General features: G+C 41.1%; 1 protein-coding gene across 5 annotated transcripts in view; it reads right to left on the bottom strand.

Annotated features, from left to right (window-relative positions):
• Window positions 1-20,636, bottom strand: part of LOC122108522 — a 36,682-nt gene that overhangs the window by 2,949 nt on the left and 13,097 nt on the right. Inside the window, exons 4-5 of one of the 5 annotated variants that reach the window (XR_006147586.1) lie at window positions 10,683-13,311; window positions 4,588-4,597 (exon numbers count right to left, since the gene is read on the bottom strand). Coding sequence is in view for 1 of the 5 variants with exons in the window: in XM_042680475.1 (XP_042536409.1) it covers window positions 11,861-12,961 (1,101 nt within the window). In the remaining 4 variants the exon portion in view is untranslated. Of the gene's footprint in view, window positions 1-2,712; window positions 2,964-4,587; window positions 4,598-5,443; window positions 6,311-8,435; window positions 8,947-10,049; window positions 13,312-20,636 lie in introns of those variants that run through there. The other 4 variants (XR_006147589.1, XR_006147587.1, XR_006147588.1 and 1 more) reach the window with 4 other exon arrangements.

The raw sequence follows: 20,636 nt of genomic DNA, 5'->3' as shown, positions 1-20,636 counted from the left end.
GCTCCAGTTTATGATCAATTCAAACATATTCAAATATTCATGGCTACCTGGTACCAGGGGTTCTCACATATAATCCTAGTGGCCTGAATATATACACGAAGGAGCCAAAGTCATACTAATAGAGATACAGCCACTATGGAGAATAGTATGGGAATTCCATGTTTATTATAGCACTATTTAAAACACCCAAGTCTGGTACCCATCAACTGGTGAATGGATAAAGAAAATATGGTGCTTGTACACAATGAAATATTGTGCATTCACTGAAAAGAATGAAAACATGTCATTTGCAGGAAACATAAGGACCTGGAGATGATCATATTATGTGAAATAAGCTAGACTCAGAAAGACAAGTAGCATGCTTTCTTTCATATACAGACACTAGACCTAAAGACAAACATGTGTGTTTACATATATGTGTGTATACAGAGACAAGTTTTCACTCTGGAGCCTCAGCTGATCTTGTATTAGAAAGCTTGCCTCAACTTCCTGAGTGCTGGGATATAAGACACATTATATTTAACAGTGACTCATCAGATTCTGTGATGTAGAAACATTTCCTTTAGAATAAGGAAAGAGGTATTAATCTCTTTTGGTAGTGCCACAAAGAAACAAAACAACAAAAACAATCTGGGAGTCCTTATTCACACCTGCAATCCCAGCACTCTGGAGGCTGAGGCAGGAGAATCAAGAATTCAAGGCCAGTTGGGATTCCATAGCAAGACCTTGTATCAAAAACAGCACAATGAAAGGAAATAATGAAAGTATCATCAATGATGAGGTTGTGTTGAGAAGCAAAATGGAAGTAAGAGAGAATGATAGAGGAAGTGCCATTGATAGGGAAGCATTGCATATATGAGTGGAAATGTCGCAAGGAAATCCTCCACTACAACTAATGTATGCTAGTGAGAATGTACCCCCAAAAAGGGTAGCTATGATGTTGAAAAGGCAAGGAACTTAAGTGTATAGATGACATGAAATACAGGATTGCCTTTCAAAAAAATGCAAGAGAATGATAATATAATGAATTGAAAATTGGGATAAAGGAGAGAGAGAGGAGATGAATTTGATTGGGGTATATTGTATTGTTTGCATTTATAGAATGCCACAATTTGAACCCCCCTTTTACAATTAATACATACTAACAAAAATATTTAAAAAATTGAAAAGTGAGCTGACAAATGATGTCTGTACACACATACACACATACACACATGCACATGCACGCACACACACACACACACACACACATATCTAGGCACAAAAATGAGAGTAATGAATACTTCGGTAGGACAGAGGGATAAAGACAATTTTATCTTCATAAAATTTATAAAAAATATACATGACCATTCAACGTATAAAAATGTTCAACTATACTATGAAACAGAGGTACAAAATCAATGCAAGACTTAAATACTGCTGTTCCATTTGTTTTGCCACGGTATGAGATCAGAAGAACAATAATATCTGGTAAAAAATACTGGAAGATGGACACAACGTACTATAAAAAAATGCATGCTGACACATCTTTTTGAAAAAAAAAAGATGCATTCAAATCTGTTTATCATAACCTTTGACTCCTGAATTTAGATTTATAACATGTATTAATAGAGATTTGTGAAAAATTGTTAGGTTATAAAATATGTACAATGATTATTATGGTGAAAAAATGTGATTCAAAAGCATTTGTAGACCCATAAATGAATGCACTACTGGTTATATTACAGAATATTTAATAATGCAGAAGTGTATCATTAAGTTAAATAAGATGACAAAACTATAAGAGTATGCATGCACCTTTTTATTCATGTATATTAATTATATAAAGGGGTTTAGTTTAGCCATTTCCAAACATAAATATATATAGATCATATTTACCCTTAGCCCTCCTACCAGTTTTAAAAATCTGATCACATTTAAAAATTATCTTTAAGTAGTTGTAAAAAGAGGTTTCAGCTCAACCTGTCAGCTTATGAGTATAATGAATCTTGACCAAGTTTTGTTTTCAAGAAGAAATGTAACTGCATTTATACACATACACACAATAGAAAACATAGGTTAAAAAAGTATGTCCTAAATATGTGGAAAACAATAATATTGGTCATCGATGCTGGTGGAATAAGTTATTTTCTATTTTTCTCTTTTTGCTTCTCTATTTTCTAGAAGGAACTTCTTGGCATTACAAACTGAGAAATCACAGTTCAAAGATTTTCTCTTTTTTTTTTTTTAAAAAAAAACTTTATTAACACATTTATGTATCACAGTCTCACTCCATCCATCCTTTTTGTTGTTGTTGTTTTGTTTTTCCAGTCATAGGGCTTGAACTCAGGGGCTGGGCACTGTCCCTGAGCTTCTTTTGCTCAAGGCTATCACTCTACCACTTGAGCCACAGCTTTTTCTGTGTATGCGGTACTGAGGAATCGAACCCAGGGCTTCATGTATGCTAGACAAGCACTCTACCACTAAGCCACCTTCCCAGCCCCCATCCTTTTTTTTTTAAATAAATGATCTATACTAAAAGTCAATATTTACATTATCTTTAACTTAGTCATGTAAATAGCTAAATAAAAGCCAACGAGAAAGAGACATTTGATACTTTTCTGAAATGTAAAACTAAAAGAATGCTTTACTAAAAGAAACAGATTTATTTCTAACATGGCTGAGCCATTTCATGCATGTAAAACGCTCGGTTAAATCCCTATGTGTACTGACCTTTTCTTCCCAGGATAACTTCATCTAATTTGACTTTCTTTTTTCAGAGGCAGTTAAGTAAACTCTTCCTTTTAGGAAATTTCCATAGCACCTAATAGTCACATTGCTAGGATGGCTGGGCTGATTTGGGTGCCTTCCCCTCTGGGACAGTTTTTCTTGCTCTTGCATCAGAAATGAAGAAGATGAGGAAAGACTTCTTCATGTGGATTTAGATAAGATAATCGGTCATCTCCAATAGAATGCCAGCCTTCCTTGAAAGGAAAAAGAAATCATACATCTCAAAATGTTCTTGCTGCTATCTTCTTTTGAAGAGATCACACTTTAAGAACCCAAATTTCCTGTTTCTCATCAGGGTGACCCAAGCTAACATTTCCATGATTTCAGAGAAATGAGGTAGAATTTGGAAACTGAATTCATGAAGAGGCAGCTTAAGAGAGGAAATCCCTGGCATGGAGCCCTGGGGCTTCTGCTGGCACCATCACTGTTGGGGTGGTCTTTTCCACTCATCATCTTAAATCTCAGAGCATCTCTGGGTTTTGTTTCAACCTCCACTTGGACCTTGAGGACTAGAGATGCAGAGAGGCTCAGCGTGGTTGAGATAGGGTTCCAGAGTTATCCAGGCTGGGATAGCCCAGGCCTTCTACTTATCCACTGCAGCCAGTGATTTTAACACTGGCCAGGTGCTGGTGGCTCATGCCTGTAATCCTAGCAACTCAGGAGACTGAGATCTGAGGATCACCATTCAAAGCCAGTCCCTGAGATTCTTATCTCCAATAAACCACCACAAAACCGGAAGTGGCACTGTGGCCCTAGTGTCAGAGTGCTAGCTTTGAGCTGAGGACAGTGCCCAGGCCCAGAATTCAAGCCATGAGAGAGGAGAGAGGACAGAGAGGAGAGAGAGGAGAGAGGCGAAAGAGAGAGAGAGAGAGAGAGAGAGAGAGAGAGAGAGAGAGAGAGAGAGAGACTCTGAATCGGGATGAAGCAGGTAAAGTTTGGAAAAAACCTAACTAATCTGTAGATTTCCACAAATAACGAGCCCTGAGACTGGCTGCTTCAAGTATTAGCCCAAATAATGAAAGTTAATTATTAAACTTTCTAGATGGTACCTCAATTGTTTTTCTGATATCATAATCAGACCATAGAATGGCTAAGGGAGCTAGAAGGAAAGGGCATATTCTTTTCTCTTTTGTTCTCTCCCTTTACCCTACCAAGTCCTCATGCTCTCATTCAACTTTCTTGCCCACACTGACACATAAAACTTGAGCCAAATCTCCAGTCCTGCCTTTCTTTCTTTGCCTTGTGTTTTTTTCCTCTGAGAGAATGCTGTCTTAACAGCAAAAGGACTGGGGGAGGGGTAATGATGCATATGCTAGATTACTTGCCTCTCATGAAGGGTCAATCCCTGGTAGTGGAAAAAGAAAAATCACTCTGAGAAAAATAGCCCCTATGAACACCTGTGGAGATAGTGTACAAGCTGACAGTGGATTAAGAAGGAGGAGCCTATAAGGGGGGGAAATGTTCAAGGCAAGATGCTGGCTCTTGGCAGGATGCTCTATGTTGGGGGATGTGTTGCTCTTGCTGCCAGACTGCATGAGTCCAGCAATACTGCTGTCATGGGGATGAGTACTGGGGGCTATTCAATGAAGCAGGATGTATTTAAGATGCATCTCAAGTACAAGCTGGATGTCACATGGACTGCCATCTGCATTCCTCCATGCACAGCCTTTTCCCATGGGAAAGGGATCCAACCACACAAGGCAATATGGGATTGAAAATCTTTGCAGAAGAGCTCCCTTTTGAGAATGGTGGACAGTTGGAACACATCAGTAGCTTGGCAACTTGGTCAAGTTTTAAATCTTCTACCTTTCATGCCAGGAGCTAGTGACTCATGCCTATAATCCTAACTATTCAAGAGGTTAAGATTCTCTCAATTTTTACCTTTTGTCCATTGTGGGGCTCGAATTGGACGCTGTCCCTGAGTTCTTAACCTCAAGAAGAGTGCTCTAGCACTTAAGACACAGTGCCACTTCTGGTTTTCTGGTGGTTAACTGGAGGTACGAATCTCATGGACTTTCTTGCCTAGGCTTTGATCCTCAGATCTCAGCCCCCTGAGTAGCTAGGATTACAGACATGAACCATCAGCACCCAGCTCAAGAGGCTAAGATCTGAGGATCACAGTTCAAAACCAGCTGGGGCAAGAAAGTCCATGGGACTCCAATTTCTCACCAAAAAAGCCAGAAGTGGATCTGTGGCTCTAGTGGTAGAGTTCTGGCTTTGAGCAACATAGCACAGGGAGTGTCCAGGTCTGGAGTTCAAGCCCCAGAACCAGCACCAAAAAAATCTTTCAGAGGTCTTTGGGTGGCAATATGGGCAAGGTACATTCTAAAGGGTGCATGTTGTGATCTGAAATGTGTCCCCTTGCAGTTTGTATGTGGAAGTCCCAATTCCCAGTACCTTATATTTGTTTTGAATATTTTTGTGTGTGCCAGTACTGAGGCTTAAACTCAGGGACTGGGAACTGTCCCTTGGCTTTTTTGCTCAAAGCTGGCACTTTACCACCTGAGCCACAGCTCTACTTCTGACCCTTTTTTTTCTGTTGATTAGATGAGTCTCATGGACTTTCCTGCCCAGACTGGCTTTGAACCATGGCCCTCAGAACTCAGCTTCCTGAGAGGCTAGGATTACAGGGGTGAGCCATGGGCACCAGATTTCCTCTAACTTTTGATGTGGTCCTAATTGAGAGATCCACCAATTAAATTTAGTCTTCACCAATCATACAGAGCTCATTTGTCTCCTGAGGATGCCTTTATAGATGGCAAATACCTGCAGCACAACCTTGATTGTTGAAGAAAAAGAATATCAAGTTGGAGCTGTTCATGGAAGGTGGAGTTGTAAGACTTAAGACAGAGCAACATGGCTGGATGCTCCTCAACTCACAGATACGGAGTTGCTGCCTGTTTGGCTGAGAACTAATCACAGGGCAAGCTGGGTAGTAGAGCAAGGTTGGAGCTGTACTGCTGGAGGCAGAGCCTAGGGAGCATGGAAGATGACACAGGCTAGAGGTACCTGGAGGGGTCTCCAAAGGTTCCACAGGAGCACTCTGAATGCAAAGCATCTGGGTGCCTGCCACCCAGGACCACTAAAAGCAAGTGGCAACCACAGAAGGCTCTGGCCAAGGCAAGGCCAGGCCTTTCTTATCTGTCTGAACCCCAACTCCTTCTCCCGCCTATAAATGGGGGAGAATGAGCATGGGGGAGGGTAGGCATGCAGGACAGAGGGCAAAGGGCTGCCACTCAGTATCCATTTGGGCAGAACAGCTGCATGTTGGAGGGAGGAGGGCAGTGTATTCGACTGGCCTGGATGATGTAGTGGCCGGAAGTGACAGGCAGGTTCCACCACATGTTCCAGATGCCATCAGGAGGTAAGGCAGAGAGAGCTGTCAGGGCAGCCAAAGGCAATGGTGTGAGTGAACATAACCATCTTCGTTCATTCTCGGCTACACAGTCAGCCTCTGGAGCGAAGTGACATTCAGGACCAGGAGCCAGCAAATCTCAGCGTGATGGCCAAATCCAATCTGATGCCTGCTTTTATATGGATCCTAAGATAACAAGTTAATAGATTTTAAATGATTTGAAAATTAAAAAGGCTTGTGATACTTGTTACCTGAATTTCCAATTTTAGTCCCATATGAGTTTTTTATTGAAATACTGTTTTAGAAATTTATGTAGCTAGTGTTTCCTGTCTACTTTCCTAGAAATGCAGATGGCACATGCTTTTTAGTGGCTGCCATTGTTACCATCTGGCCCTTTCAGAAAGTCTTGTTGACCACTACAGAATACCACAGTTTCTGATCCTAAAGGAACTCAGTGTGGCTTGCAAGGGAATAGGACGTAAAAATAATTTCAACAACAAATTACTTTGTGTATTTGAATATTTTGCCAGTCCTGGGGCTTGAACTCAGGGGCTGGGTGTTGTCCTTTAGCCTCTTTGTCCTCAAGGCTAGAGCTCTACCACTTGAGCCACACCACCACTTCTGTCTTTTTGGGGGTGGTTCATTGGAGGTGAGTCTCACGGACTTTTCTGCCTGGAATGGCTTTGAACCATGATCCTCAGATCTCAGCCTCCTGAGTAGCTAGGATTATAGGTGTACGCCACTGGCACCTAGCTTGTCTTTGAAATTTTAGGCTATAATGACACATTCCTTAGAGTGCACTGAACTTTTTATTCCACTAAAAGCTAACCATCCATCAATTTTACTACTGAGTGAAATTTGTGGTGTGAGACACTTTGAAGGATACAGAAAAAAACCTCAAATATATAGTATATTATTGAACAGTATGGAATTCTCATTTTGATTCTCTTTGTAGAAATGGAATAAGCTTTTTAGTTTACATAGCCCAGTGCAAGATGCAAATGGGGAACTTCTTGTTCAAAACTGATCAAGAATTTTGAGTATTACACCAACCTCTTAAGGGTAGAGATTCATGTGACTTCACAGGACTCAGACCGAAGAAATGAGTGTAGGTAGAAATTATACATTCTAAATATGAAATTTCCTTGAAATTATCAATAAATGCATTTATTTGTGTGTGATATGGAATCTTTCTATGCTACTCAGGCTGGTCCTGAACTCCTGGGCTCATGTGATCCTCCCACTTCAACCTCCCAAGAAACTGGAAATGCAGCCATGCAGTATTGCACCCAGCTGTACCTCATGGCATCAAATGATCTTGCTGTAATCTGTTCATTTTTCTTAGAAGTAGAACACAAGATGAATGAGAAAACTTGATGGATAGAAGGATCTTTCTATTAGCTTATATTATACAAGGTGGCAGATATTTCACTGTTATATGGCACACATCTATACTGTATTCCAATCAATCTCACCCTTTCTACCATACTCCCTGCCCCCATATTCCCTCAAATAGCATCCTCAACAGGTTCTCTTCCTTTATTTTCAGAGATGCAATTAATCTTTTTCAACAGCATTCAATTTCTTTTAGAAAGCTCTGGTTTTTATAGGTCGCGCTACTGGAGATTTTTAGGACTTGGATTAAACACAGAAACAAGGTGCTTTCAAGTATTTACAGAAATACATCAAATCTACAACAGTGACTACAAAGGAATTTTAGAAACCTTGAAAGTAGTTTCTACAGACTCTAGAATCTAAAGTTGCATCTATTTCCCAGCAAAGTGGGTAATTTATCTATCCAGTTGATTCATACATTGGCATCAGATAATTGACTACTTTCTGCTAAAGAGAAGTGTATGTAACCCTATCTCTTTCAATCTTTCTCATTTAGATGGTGATGGACAGGTGATGGGACTTTTACTCTGCTTATTTAAGGATGAATTTTGAGATCTAAAAGGAGTAACATGCTCATCTGTGCACAGGGGATTAATGGCCTTGTGCCTATTAAACAGCAATCCAGCTTCCACCATTGAATCCTGATCTCCAGAACCAACGGCTGGATTCTTACACTTCCGAGAAACCACTGGCACATCTGGCTCCATTGAAGAGAAACGGCAGCAGAACTGCTTAAAAATTAGCATCAGACTAGGGCTTCTAACACGCAAGCAGTGAGAAGGAACCATTTTATTTCTTAACTAGTGATTTCAAGAAGCCATTAAACATCTTGGAATTGTAGAAATTTAATTGTGCTAACAGCATTGGAATTTGTTACACCAAAACATGTTTTGTGCAAATCTTAGGAAGATTCATCTGGAAGATCAGGAAGTCACACTAGTTGTACACAGTCTATAAATAGAAGGAAGCCAGTTGGTATCCTCTGATTCCTTAATTAAACTACTAAACCTTTACAATAATTCTTCATGTTACTTCCTTTTGTAATACCATTTTCCTTTCCCCATATCTATCTGTCTCTACAGTATATTCAGGTTTCTTTGGTTTTGTGCTATAATTAGTCTAAATATTTGTTCCTGGGTAAGGGAACTGTTAGTACTTTTTCTTTCTTCCGTCTCACGTTTCTTACTGTAGCCTCTGTTCAACTGGATTCTCATGAGCTATTTCAGAGAAAACTTTTTATAAACAATAGAATGTTAGCCTTATTTCTTCCATTCATTCATTCACAATCACTGAGTGCCAATGGGCTACCGTTCGGGAGCTCACAGCACAGGACAGACTTGTACCTTGTCCTCACGTCCCAGGGCCAGAGAACTCTTCTGTCTTGCAGGTGGACAAACAGTATGATGGTCTTCCTGATGATCCTGCAGCTGATTAGCAAGTGATAAAATTAAAGAGGGTGCTCTTTGTTCAGAGACCATTAAGTTCAAATCACAGCAGGGATTAGAGTGACCCACCCCCCTTTAAACAAAGACTTTGAATAAGCCACATGAAATCTAGAAGCCCTTTGTCCCATGTCTTGTGTCTATTCTCAGAGCATGGAAATATAGGCATGATTGCTGGGATCACAGGTACACAACACTGTGCAGCTTCCCTCCATTGAGATGGTACCTTGTGGGCTTTCCTGACTCTTCTAGGTATTGACTCACATCTGTCATCTTAGCTGCTTATGATGCTAAAAACAGGAAGAGGCAGCTTGGAGACTACACAGGCAGAAAAGTTCTGGATTCATTGCTGGATGTAGGAGTACATGTCTACCATTCCAAGCTACACAAAATGTTCAAATTTAGGATCACTGTACCTGACAGCCTGAGCAGAAAAATCTGTCAGACTGTCTCCATGGAAGGGAAGCTGTTTACGTGAACCCAGAGATGACCGAAAGCCTAAAGTAGGGAATAGCTCAGGTGGACACTGGTTGTGAAGTAAGACTCGATCCTAAAATAACTGGTGAAAAACAGGGCTGGAAACACAGTGTTGTGCTAGCCTAGAAAGTGTGAGGACCTGACCTCAACACCCCCCCCCAGCAGCCCCAAATATCACCAAAATCAGGGACTAAAGTGTGTGTTGGCACACAATTATAATGCCAACACTCTGGAAGCTGAGGCAAGTTCCAGGTCAGCCTCAGCTAACCATTGAGACCCTGTCTCAAAAAAGGTTTGTGTGTGGCCAAAGAAGGTACTAAAGTTTGCCCAATATATCTTATGGTTCTTGATCTGTCATTCTATTTCTTCACAAGTTCACAATGTTCCAATCAGCAAAGGTGAAATAATCTGAAAGTTCTTGACTATAAATGTGGCTTCTTTGGAAAACTTCAGTGTACAGGTGTCAGGGGTCATTATATGCACCAGACATCACTGCATGTTCACGTTGATCTCTTGGATAGGATGGCAACTTGTCCATTTCCTTTTCCAAACAGAATTGGTTAGAAAGAAATCTTTAGGTTCTTACCCCCAGGGAAGAGGAAGAAGTATAATAACATTATTGTATCATTTTTATTTTAATTAATTGACAAGTGAAATATAAGTCTTGTGGAAAGGAACTTTGGGATGAATGTTCACAAAAACATACATTGAATAAACAAGACAATATTTCCAAGAATGAATTGTTTTGAAAAGTCTATAAAGCTATACAGTTAAACTAATTAAAAAAAGAAATACAAAGCCAAAATAAACGTATGATCATCAGCTCTTATTTAGAGTCACAAAATATGTGATTGTAAAACACACATTTTTTGGTAAGAAGTTTGAAAACAAACAAAAGAGGTACAAGGTTTTCTTACACGGGCCTGACTATGCCCAGGGAACATGTAACAACGGAGAGAGCTTTATCCACGACTGGAATGAGGTATAGCATTTAGAGGGCAGACCAAAGAGACAAACAATGTGGTCCAAGGCTCAGGAGAGTCCCATTTATAATGCCCAAAGTACTTCCACCAATGCAGTCCAGTCCAAGCGGCTTCTTACGCTTCATTTACACTGCAATGCTGTATCTTGAAGATAGGTGTTTGTTTTCCTAGTTCAGGGATGGAACCTCCAGCTTCAGATATGCTAGGCAAGCATTCTACTACTGAGCTACACTCCCAGGCCTACTTTTTCTTTTACAGCACTTGGCATTCCCGTCTCCCCAGCGTATTTATTTAATTACTTATCGTCAGTCTCCACCCTGTTTGAAAGCAAGTACCATGAGAAAAGGGACTTTACTTTGTTGAACAGCTATATCCTCACTCCCTAATGGACAAAAAAAAACCATGAAAATTATGTTTGAACAATATACACAGAGATTGTAGATGTAACAAAGTATGAAACGACCCTATACCTGGCTGTTGGCTTTCTGTTACGCCAGAAACACTTTTATATTTGTTTTCATATAGTTTATATAAAGAAATAATATTAATTGTATTGAACTTAGTAAAATATTGCCAGTACGGACATCAGTTATTTCAAAATAATTTCAGTTAACTTTATTAATTTATATTTAATTGAAAATACATGTCAGAACAATTCTAGTAGTATATAAATGTAGGTATAAAATATAGATATGAATTAAATAATTTTATTAAATAATATTTTGTAGAAAGGGCATTGCGCTACACGTTTGTAATCTTTTCCTTCAAAAGTGTATTTTTAAGATTTCGCTTCTGTTTCTTTTGTAAGTGGATGTAGCTCTAGTTCAGTGGTAATCATCAAAGGGTGATGTTGTACTATGGGGATATATCTGCAATGTCTGGAGACACTATTAATAGTTACAACTGGGGTTGTGCTATTAGCATCCACTGGTCAGAGGCCAAGAATGCTGCTTATGCCTTCTACTGCTCAGAAAAGGCTCCAACCACGAAAAATGTTCTGGTCCCAAATGTCAACAGCGCCAACTGGCGAAATCATGATGTAGACTAGTGTTTGCAAGAAAAAATAAGGCGTTGTCTAGGGTAATGAAACTTCCTGTCTTTATTATTATTACTATTATTATATAAAATATGATCAAATATTTAGCTACACAAACTGGGCCCTTTGCGGGGAGCCCACCTATCTAAGTCTGGGTTGGCAGGGGAGAGGCCTGGCAAGTCTCTTAACTGTGGGCTCTGCAGAGTAAGGAGGGGTGATCTGGGAGTGGCAGACTTATCAACTGAAGGGATGGGAAGTCTCTGACTTCTGTGGGGGTAGAGCAGGGGTAAGTGGGGTGCAAAGGCTGTGGCTTCAGGAGGCAGGGCCCTGCCTCTGAGGAGCCAAGGGACCAGCAGGGTGGATATGCTCTGGGGCAAATGGTCCCAATGGGCTGCTGGGACGGTCAGGAGTCTTGGTGGCTGGTGGAAGGCTCAGTATTCGCTTGCAATTCTCCAGCTGAGGCTATGAAACCCAGTCCTGAGCAGGTTGGGCAGCAGGCCGGGCAGGCTGATGGAAAGCTACAGCTCTCCCTCTCCGTCATCCTGGTGGCATCGATATTTCTATTCAGTGGCCCTGGCCTGGGCCTAAAGGGTTGGGCCACTCCTTGTCTGATGACAGGTGTGAAGGCAGATGGTCGAGGTGCAGGACTCTGCCCACTTCTCTTGGGGTGTAGAACCTCAAACCAAGGAGGGTTGTTCAACTTCCTTGTGCCCTGTTGCATTGGCTCTCCTTGGAACTGGCATCCAGCCTCTCCTTGTGGGGAGGGTGGCTGATGTGACACACTCGGAGATGGATCTGGCCTCTCATCGGGCTCTGTGCCCGGTGAAGAAACTTGAGGAGACCAAATCCTGTGCTTCAGGTAATGGTTGTATTCGCCACCAGGATAGTCGGGCCTCACTGGGAGCCACAGAGACAGCTTGCGAGGAAAGCGGCTTGGAGCAGGTGTGGCGAGCGCCCTTGGGCCTCTGTTGCGGTCAGGGTCAGGCAGCACACTTGGGGTGCGCACCCTGAGACCTGTGTACCTGTGGGCATTCACGGGCCTCACAGAATGGTGCTTCTGGACAAAGCGTTGAACGGTGGCTTTGCGTGTAGCCAGGTAGGTACTCAGGCACCTGTCCAGGTAAATGCCTACGGAGCTATTCATGATTGCATTGCGACATAGGCGCTTAGGCCTCAGAGAGTGATACTTCTGGATGAAGGGCCGCATGGTGGTCTTGCGTGTAGCCAGGTAGGTGCTCAGGCACCTGTCCAGGTAGTTGCTGATGAGCTCCCCACGGCGGGCGGGGCTGAGCTTCACAGAGTTGTGCTTCTGGGCTGAGGGCTGCAGCATGGCCTTGCGTGTGCGCAGGTAGCTGCTTAGGTACTTGCCTAGGTAGGTACCCTGGAAGGTGGCCAGGAAAGTGCTGCGAGGGGCGCGCTTAGGCCTCCGAGAGCGGGTTTTAGAGGCCCGGGGCTGCACGGCGTCCTTACTTGGGCTCAGATAACTGCTCAGGTAGCTACCCATGAGAGCACTGAGCTAGGGGGTCCGGAGACCTCAAGTGGGGGATCTTGTTCTCGATTTCAGTGGACTGCTAGAAGAGGATCGCCCAGGATTCTAGGATAGTTGGCCTCAGGGGAGTACAAAAAGCAGGTGGCACAGGTGACCCATTGTTCTCAGGGTACTGTATGGGCCAGGGACCTGTACAGGGTCAGGAAGACACAGCACGAGGCACAGTGGCAGCCGGGAGGGGGGGGAGGCCTCAAGCTACCTGGACGACAAGGACAGCTCCAGCTTCTTCCTTTCCCATTGCTGGTCTCACACACTTAGCTCCTGGCCGAGGGGCCTGGCACTTGCCTCTACTTTTGTATCAGACACTGAAAGGGAGAAAATATGAGAACTTTTGCAGAAAGCTATTGACAGAGGGGGCTTTCGTTCATCATTGTAAAATTGAGCAAAATACACTTGGCTGCTCTTTTATGGGAAAACAAATAACGAATTTACTCTTTTCAGTAAAAGTGATGGATGCATCTCATTCTTGTAGGATGGATGGTAATGCGACAGTTTGCAATTTAGCTGTTAAGGAAATGAAAAAAGTCATCCAGGATTTACATTTAGCACTGGTGCTGTTGACTTTTACATGGACTCTCGTATAATTTCCAGCCTTCATAAATTCACACACAGATGGTGGATGGTTACCTTTCCCAATATTAATGACATTACTCTCATTTCTTGCAGTAGAGTGAGGCACATTTTCTGCTAACAGTTGAAAATGCATAACATCAAAACCAAAAGTATCCAAAGTCTGCAGGGGAACTGGAGTACTCCTATTTGGAGATCTGTTCAAGGTGTGGTCATAATCTTTTCTTGAGAACATTCCCTTCAAAATGATGGGGACAAGGGCTGTCCTGACCGTTACAAATGTAAGAGTGCTGAAGCCTGCAACACAGGCAAGATGGGGCAAGAGATTCAGTCTAGATTTGAAGTAGAAAGCGGAATGGTGGAAGACATCTAACAGAGCTTTAGGAAGCAAGGCAGGGTCTGAGTTCAGAGGGACCTAGAGTTTTGGGGGAGATGGGGTGGGGGTTGGGTCAGTCAGCAATGGAGGGGAATGAGATCCTCAACATTCTCTGCTTTTTGATGGAGTTGGTTTTTGGCCAGTTCTAATAAGGAATGATCCCCATGTATATGATTTTTGAAAACAAACATATTCCTATGGTGTAATCTTCCTCTTAAGACAGATTTCATGACAGAAGTGACTTTTCATACATATCTGAGGTATCTTTTAATACAGTAATGGCACCACAGTGAACAGTCTAATGCCACTGAGTATAAACTTCTTAGTAGGTATTTTTCTTTCCAATGTCTATCAGAAATCCACATCCTTTTTGGCAATGTTAGCCCCTGGATATCATTCTAGTTTGCGGTTAAAGGGTCTGTGGCAAACCACAGCCTTCTGGTGACCTACATGTGGATGTAAGTAAATGAACTGTAAAAATGCCATGTACTGGTAAATCAATGTGTTGGTAAACTTGATGTTTTGGTGTTTAATTTTCTTGAGTTCGTTATATATTCTGGATATTACTGCCCTGTTGGATGGATGAGTAGCTGGTAAAGATTTTCTCTCATTCTGTAGTCTATCTTCACTCTGTTGTTTCTTTTGTTGTGCAGAAGCTTTTTAATTTGATGCAATCCCATTTGTTAGTTCTTACTACCATGTGTTAATTAAGTCACTCTCAAAGACACTGAAGACACTGGATTCTTCTTCTTTTGCACCAAGAGACAAAGATTTCACTGGTCAGTTGATGTTAGAGATTAATTTCTATCAGTGGTATTCAGGCAGGGTAGAACTGGCAAGCAGTAAAACAATGTCTAGAGACATTTTGGGTTGTCAGAGGGAGGAAGGGGAATGGCATTCCACAGGCTGTTATACAGTGGATGCCACTAAAGGTCCTGCGGTCCAGCTGGGCAGTGATGGCTCTCGCCTGTAATCCTAGCTACCTACTCAGGAGATGAGATCTGAGGATCATAGTTTGAAGCCAGCACAGGTTAAAAAAAAAAGTCTGTGAGGCTCACCTCTAATGAACTACCAGAACACTAGAAGTGGAGCTGTGACTCAAATGGTAGAGCACTAGCCTTGAACAAACCAGCTAAGGGACAGTGCCCAGGTCCGAGTTCAAGCCCCAGTACAGGCACAAAAAATTAAAGTAAAAATGAATCTTTATGGTTATTTATGCTTTCCCACACAAACCCTACAAATACTATATATTCATTTTAAAAGCTGTACAGTTAGTTTGTTGTTTTGTTTTAACTAGGATCAAATTACATTTTTTAGAGACAAAAACTTAAGGGAAACAACCTCTAAGGTGTCTTCATATCCAATAACATGATGAATTTTATTAAATCCTCTCTTCTATATTTCTCAAGAATATTTTTGTTTTCTTGTCTACATTTATGTTAAGCTTATTCAAAAGTATTTTAGGTTTTCTCCTTTCATTCTAATGTTCTTTTCTTGTCTTCTAATTGGAAGTTATATTATGCCCAAATAAGTGATTACAGCTGGGTACTGGCAGGTTACACCTGTAATCCTAACTACTCAGAAGGCTTAGATCTGAGGATTGAGGTTTCAAAGCTTGCCTGGGAAGAAAAGTTTGTGAGTCTCTTATCTCTTATTAACAAGCAAAATGCTGGAAGTGGAGTTAACAGCTCACGTGGTAGAGTGCCGGCCTTAAGTGAGAAAGTCTAGCAAAAACATGAAGCCCTGAGTTTAAGCCCCAAAACCAGTGTGTGGCATGCTTGTGTGCACGTGCGCAAGCGTGCACGCACACACACACACACACACAGACATGAATTGATTGCTATAATTTAGCACAACAGTCCACTAAATGATGAATTATTTTAATCTTATTGTTATATGTTTTTCCTAGTGTTCTTTATCCTTTTTGGTCTAACTTCAATAAGCTTCTATCTGAATTTAACTCAATTTATTACTTACTGTGCTAATAAATAGAAGATATCATTTCTGCACTAATTTGCTATTTATATTTGTACTGAGATTAATCTATTTCATAAAGTTAGAGAATTCTCCCTTCATATCTATTGTTTCAGAAACTGATAAATGGGGATGGGGGGAATTTGTATGAAATTGAACCACTTACATTACTAGAATATAGCCTACTGTACAAATTGTTCTAATGTTAGTGTTGAGTTCTTGTTCTAATGTCTTGTTTAGCAGGTTATTTTTCCAGAAATTATTTATCAGTTATTAGCAAAATTACTCCTTTTTTAAGGAAAGGTATAACAACTTTTGTCATGCAGGCTTTGTAAAACAGTTTCACCAGCTTTTGTTATGGTGAAAACAATCTAAGCAATGAAAGCCAATATAAACAGGAAAAGCAGTTATCATTATTAGAGCTTAGTTGCTTTACAAATTAAACAGGATGTTGTGATTCCAACTACTTCAAGTTCAAAACCCAAGTCACTTACAAATTTCTGGAGAACCACTGCGGGATTCTTTACTCTGAGATTCTATTGCAAAATTAACCTTATAGATTTTTAAGAGTTTTGAACATATCCACTGCCACTCTTTGCTCTTCTATTTAGAAGACTTAATTTTTCTAGATTGTACACATGTATAGCAACATACATGTCACTATCAAGAATACAAGCAGAAAGTTTTGTTCCAAGTTTTAGCTCTTCTCATTAAGGCCCTAGGTGAATTCATGGCTAAACATTAACACATTCTAATTAAAATGTACAAATACTATAGACTTTCAAACTGATGGCAAAGTTTGAGCTTAGCCTTGACTTAAACAGGGTAAATTAGTATTTTCTCAGATGAAAATGTGAAGAGAACATATCTAATCAGGATAACCCCTACTAGCTGCTTCAGAATGATTCAGGTGACAGACTTGGGAGAGAGGAGCAGGGTAGTCAGAAACACCAGGTAGTTCTAATAATGGGGACAGGTGAATATTGAGTGAGAAGAGTTAAATGATTCACATTCTTAAGAATATCTTGGTGAAGAAAGGAGTTACTGAGGCATTATTTAGTGGTGAAAGCCATCCAGGAATCAGACTATTACGCAGTGACTCTCAGGGGTGCCCAGGGACCAGCAGGGGACCAGGGATACTCTAGATACCCTGGGCTGCTTCTGGAACACTCATTACTGCTTAGAAAAGAAATCATGCTGTGTATTTCTGACAGTTCTGCCTGGGAAAATAGCAAAAAGCATTTTATCATTCAGAGTGAGTTTATAGCTGCCCCCACAATGTGCCTTCTTGCACAGGGGCCACGGAAATCTCCACATTGTTCCAATTTGAGGATATCTGAAGTGCACATGACAATTACCCTTTTGAACTTTTTTTTTTGCTGGTTCTGGAGTTTGAACTTGAGACCTCGTGTTTGCTAAGCAGGCACTCTACCACTTCAGTCAACAGAATAAAGAAGTATCCTTATCTTTTAAAAATGGAGTACAAATCAAGAGATGGCACAATTCTGGACTAGCATGCATGAGGCCTTGAGTTCTAACCCTTTCACTGTGTGTACACATACACACACACACACACACAATCAATCAATCAATCGGAATCAGGAAAAGCTGGAATCTTGGACTATGGGAGAAGGGAAAAGAGGGAGATTGAAAGGAGCAGACAAGGGAAGTGAGGAAAGGGGAGAGAAGGAGAGAGGCATGAGCATAGATTTCCAGTGAGCAGACCTTTGGGATTCTGAATATTGCAGAACTCATCTTGGGAACTCAACAGAGCATATAGGTAACTTATCTTTAAAGCCAGACATGTTCAAGTTTCTGTGGAACTTTTCTCATTCCCTACTGTGTGAAGTAGCTGGAGAAAGGAAGGCTGCTTTGAGTGTTTTGTCAGGAACAAAGGAGAGGACAGTAGTGGGTTCCTGAGTCTGAGATCGCGATAACAAAGCAGCAGAACTAGTGCTCAGTCTGTGCCCTGAATCCTGGACCAAGGCCAGAGCCTCTTTACACAGCATCATACAAAGCAAGTCACCGTGTGCAGGAAAAGTGACAAAGAACCTGAACACAGTTCACCCTAATTACTCTTCCTGATTCAAAGTACCTCTTTAATATCTCCACTCTGATAGTGAAATTAAAACTTATTTCAAGTGATTTAGAGAGGGAGATTACCTTATGTGTAGTTGATGGTAAAGTATCCACCAACTTCTGTAGCTTTTTGGTAACTCACATCTGTGTTCCTAGTTACTTAAGAGGTTAAGATCTGCAGGATTGCAGTTCAAAACTTTTCTGGGCAGAAAAGTCTGTGAGAGGGGCTGGGAAGGTGGCTCAGTGGTAGAGCGCTTGCCTTGCATGCATGAGGCCCTGGGTTCTATTCCTCAGCACCACATAAGGAAAAGAAAAAAGCCAGAAGTGGTGCTGTGGCTCAAGTGGTAGAGTGCGAGCCTTCAGCTGAAGAGCTGAGGGACAGCGCCCAGGCCCAGAGTTCAGGCCCCACGATTGGACCCCCCCCCCCCCCAAAAAAGAAAGAAAAGTCTGTGAGATTGCTGAAACACAGGGCTCAAATGGCAGAGTCACAGCTGCGCAGCAAGCAAGCCAATTAAAGAGAAAAAAAGTGAGAAACTATAAAAAATAGCTGATAAGCAAGCCCTACATTCAAATCTCACAGAAAGAGAGAGAAAAAACTGGGAAACTATAAACAATCAACATCTCACCGCAAAGTAAGAATGAAATGTAAACCAACTACTTTTTGATTATAAACAAAAAGACCAACAAACAAAACAATCCCCAAATCTGAATGTATACTTAGATTGGCAAGTGAGAATGCTAGAAAAATTGTTGAATTTAATCAAACACAAAACAGAGAAGTCTAATTTGTGGACATGTCTGCAGGTAAAGATGGCCTAAGCTTTCCTCACCTGTGATGGTCCTTGGTTCCCAGGAGCTCTCTAGCTGAAGCCCAGGGGCACACATCTCAACACAGGAAGATTCCACTTTCAGCAAAAGGAGGAGTATTCAAAGGCATGTGCCAAGACAACAACTAAGATTTCTATCTCTTATAGTTGATGTCCTATTGATACTGGGAGGCTGGGGCTGTCTTTCCTAAAGGGTAGTTTCTAAAGAACAAATAATTGGGAATGTATCTCTCAAGTATAAACCATCTCCCCCCTCCCATCCTTTGCCCTAATCATTCCAGGTCAAGTATCAGTCAAACATGGAAGGGCTTTATGCCCAGGAGGAGGCTGAAATTATAAAAACTACCCAAAGCATAGAACTGCTTACAGTTTTACCCTTTTCTAGCCATGGAGGGCAATGGAAAGGCTCTTACTCACATTTCCTTGTTTCTTTGGCCTCCTGACTAGCCCCGGTGAGTCTCCCTGAGCCCCTACATGGTATGCCATTCTTCCTACTTCTAGGGACATTAGTATAATAAAATAAAATCCTTCCTTCATGACAGTTGTTCCAAGTCTATGTATTTTATCATATCTGATTAAAACAAACCCTGGGTACCAGTAAGACACTGTTCCTTCAGATCCACAACATTGTGATCTAGGAATGTGTAACCCAATTATCTACTGGCTAGCTAGCTAGCCATGTGACCTGACAGGAAAGCACTTAACCTTGTTGAGCTTCACTTTCTTCATTTGAAAAATGGAGATGATAATACTGTCATCAGACTGCTCCTGGCAAGATAAACTAAGCACTTAGTGAATATGGAGACACATGACACTCAGAAATATCAGTTCCTCTGATGATCAGTTCTCAGTGATTTGCCTTTGCATTTTTATTCTGTTTAAAGTATATATTTTTTCTTTTTTTTGTGGTACTGAGGGTTAAACTCAGGATCTCATGCAAGAACTGTACCATTTGAGCCATACCCCCAGTGCAAAAATGTTTTTAATGAGTGGCACATTTTTGTCATTGCTTACTTGTCTTTATCTTTTTATACCAGTGCTTCAAAGCAGAAATATGATGCAAATTTTAAATCTTCTAGTAGCCATTTTCAAAAAGGAGAAAAAAAACAGGTAAAATTTATTACAATATCTATTTGGTCATATATACTTAAAAATATTAACTTCAATGTGTAATCAGCATGAAAAACCAGGGACTGTTAGCTGTTTTTCTAAATAAACTCAGGAAAATCTGTTGTATATGTTACAAATATTACTTTGCATGTAGTATGTTCAAGTACTGTTTTCCTAAGTATTTCAAAATAATAATACTGTAATGATCTACTTTTTCATTCTCAAATACATCATATCATGTAAAGTTGGTAAGAAAGTTTTGTGTGTGTTGTTCTTGGGGCTTGAACTCAGAGCCTGGGCTCTGTCCCTAAGCTTTTTTTTTCTCAAGGCTAGTACTCTGCCACTTGAGCTCTACTTCAGGAATTTTTGGGTGTTTTATTGGAGATGAGAGTCTTCCAGGCTTTCCTGACCCTGCGGGCTTCAAACTACAACTCTTAGATCTCAGCCTCCTCAGTAGCTAGGATGACAGACATGAGCCAATGGTGCTCAGTGATTTTTTTTTTTTATTGTGAAAATACCATACAGAGGGGTTACAATTACATGGGCAAGATAATGAGTATGTTTCTTATCAAGCATTGTTGCCTCCTCCTTTGTTTCCCCTTCCCATCTCCCCTTCCCCCGGCCCCCCCTACTCCCCCCTCAGTGATTTTTTTTGACCTTTAAAAATACTCCTATTGGGCCAGGCACCCAGCGC

This window comes from Dipodomys spectabilis, unplaced genomic scaffold (genome assembly GCF_019054845.1).
Source record: "Dipodomys spectabilis isolate Male_0828 unplaced genomic scaffold, ASM1905484v1 ptg000061l, whole genome shotgun sequence".
Lineage (NCBI taxonomy): Eukaryota > Metazoa > Chordata > Mammalia > Rodentia > Heteromyidae > Dipodomys > Dipodomys spectabilis.
This window is presented reverse-complemented; position numbering and strand designations above follow the sequence as displayed.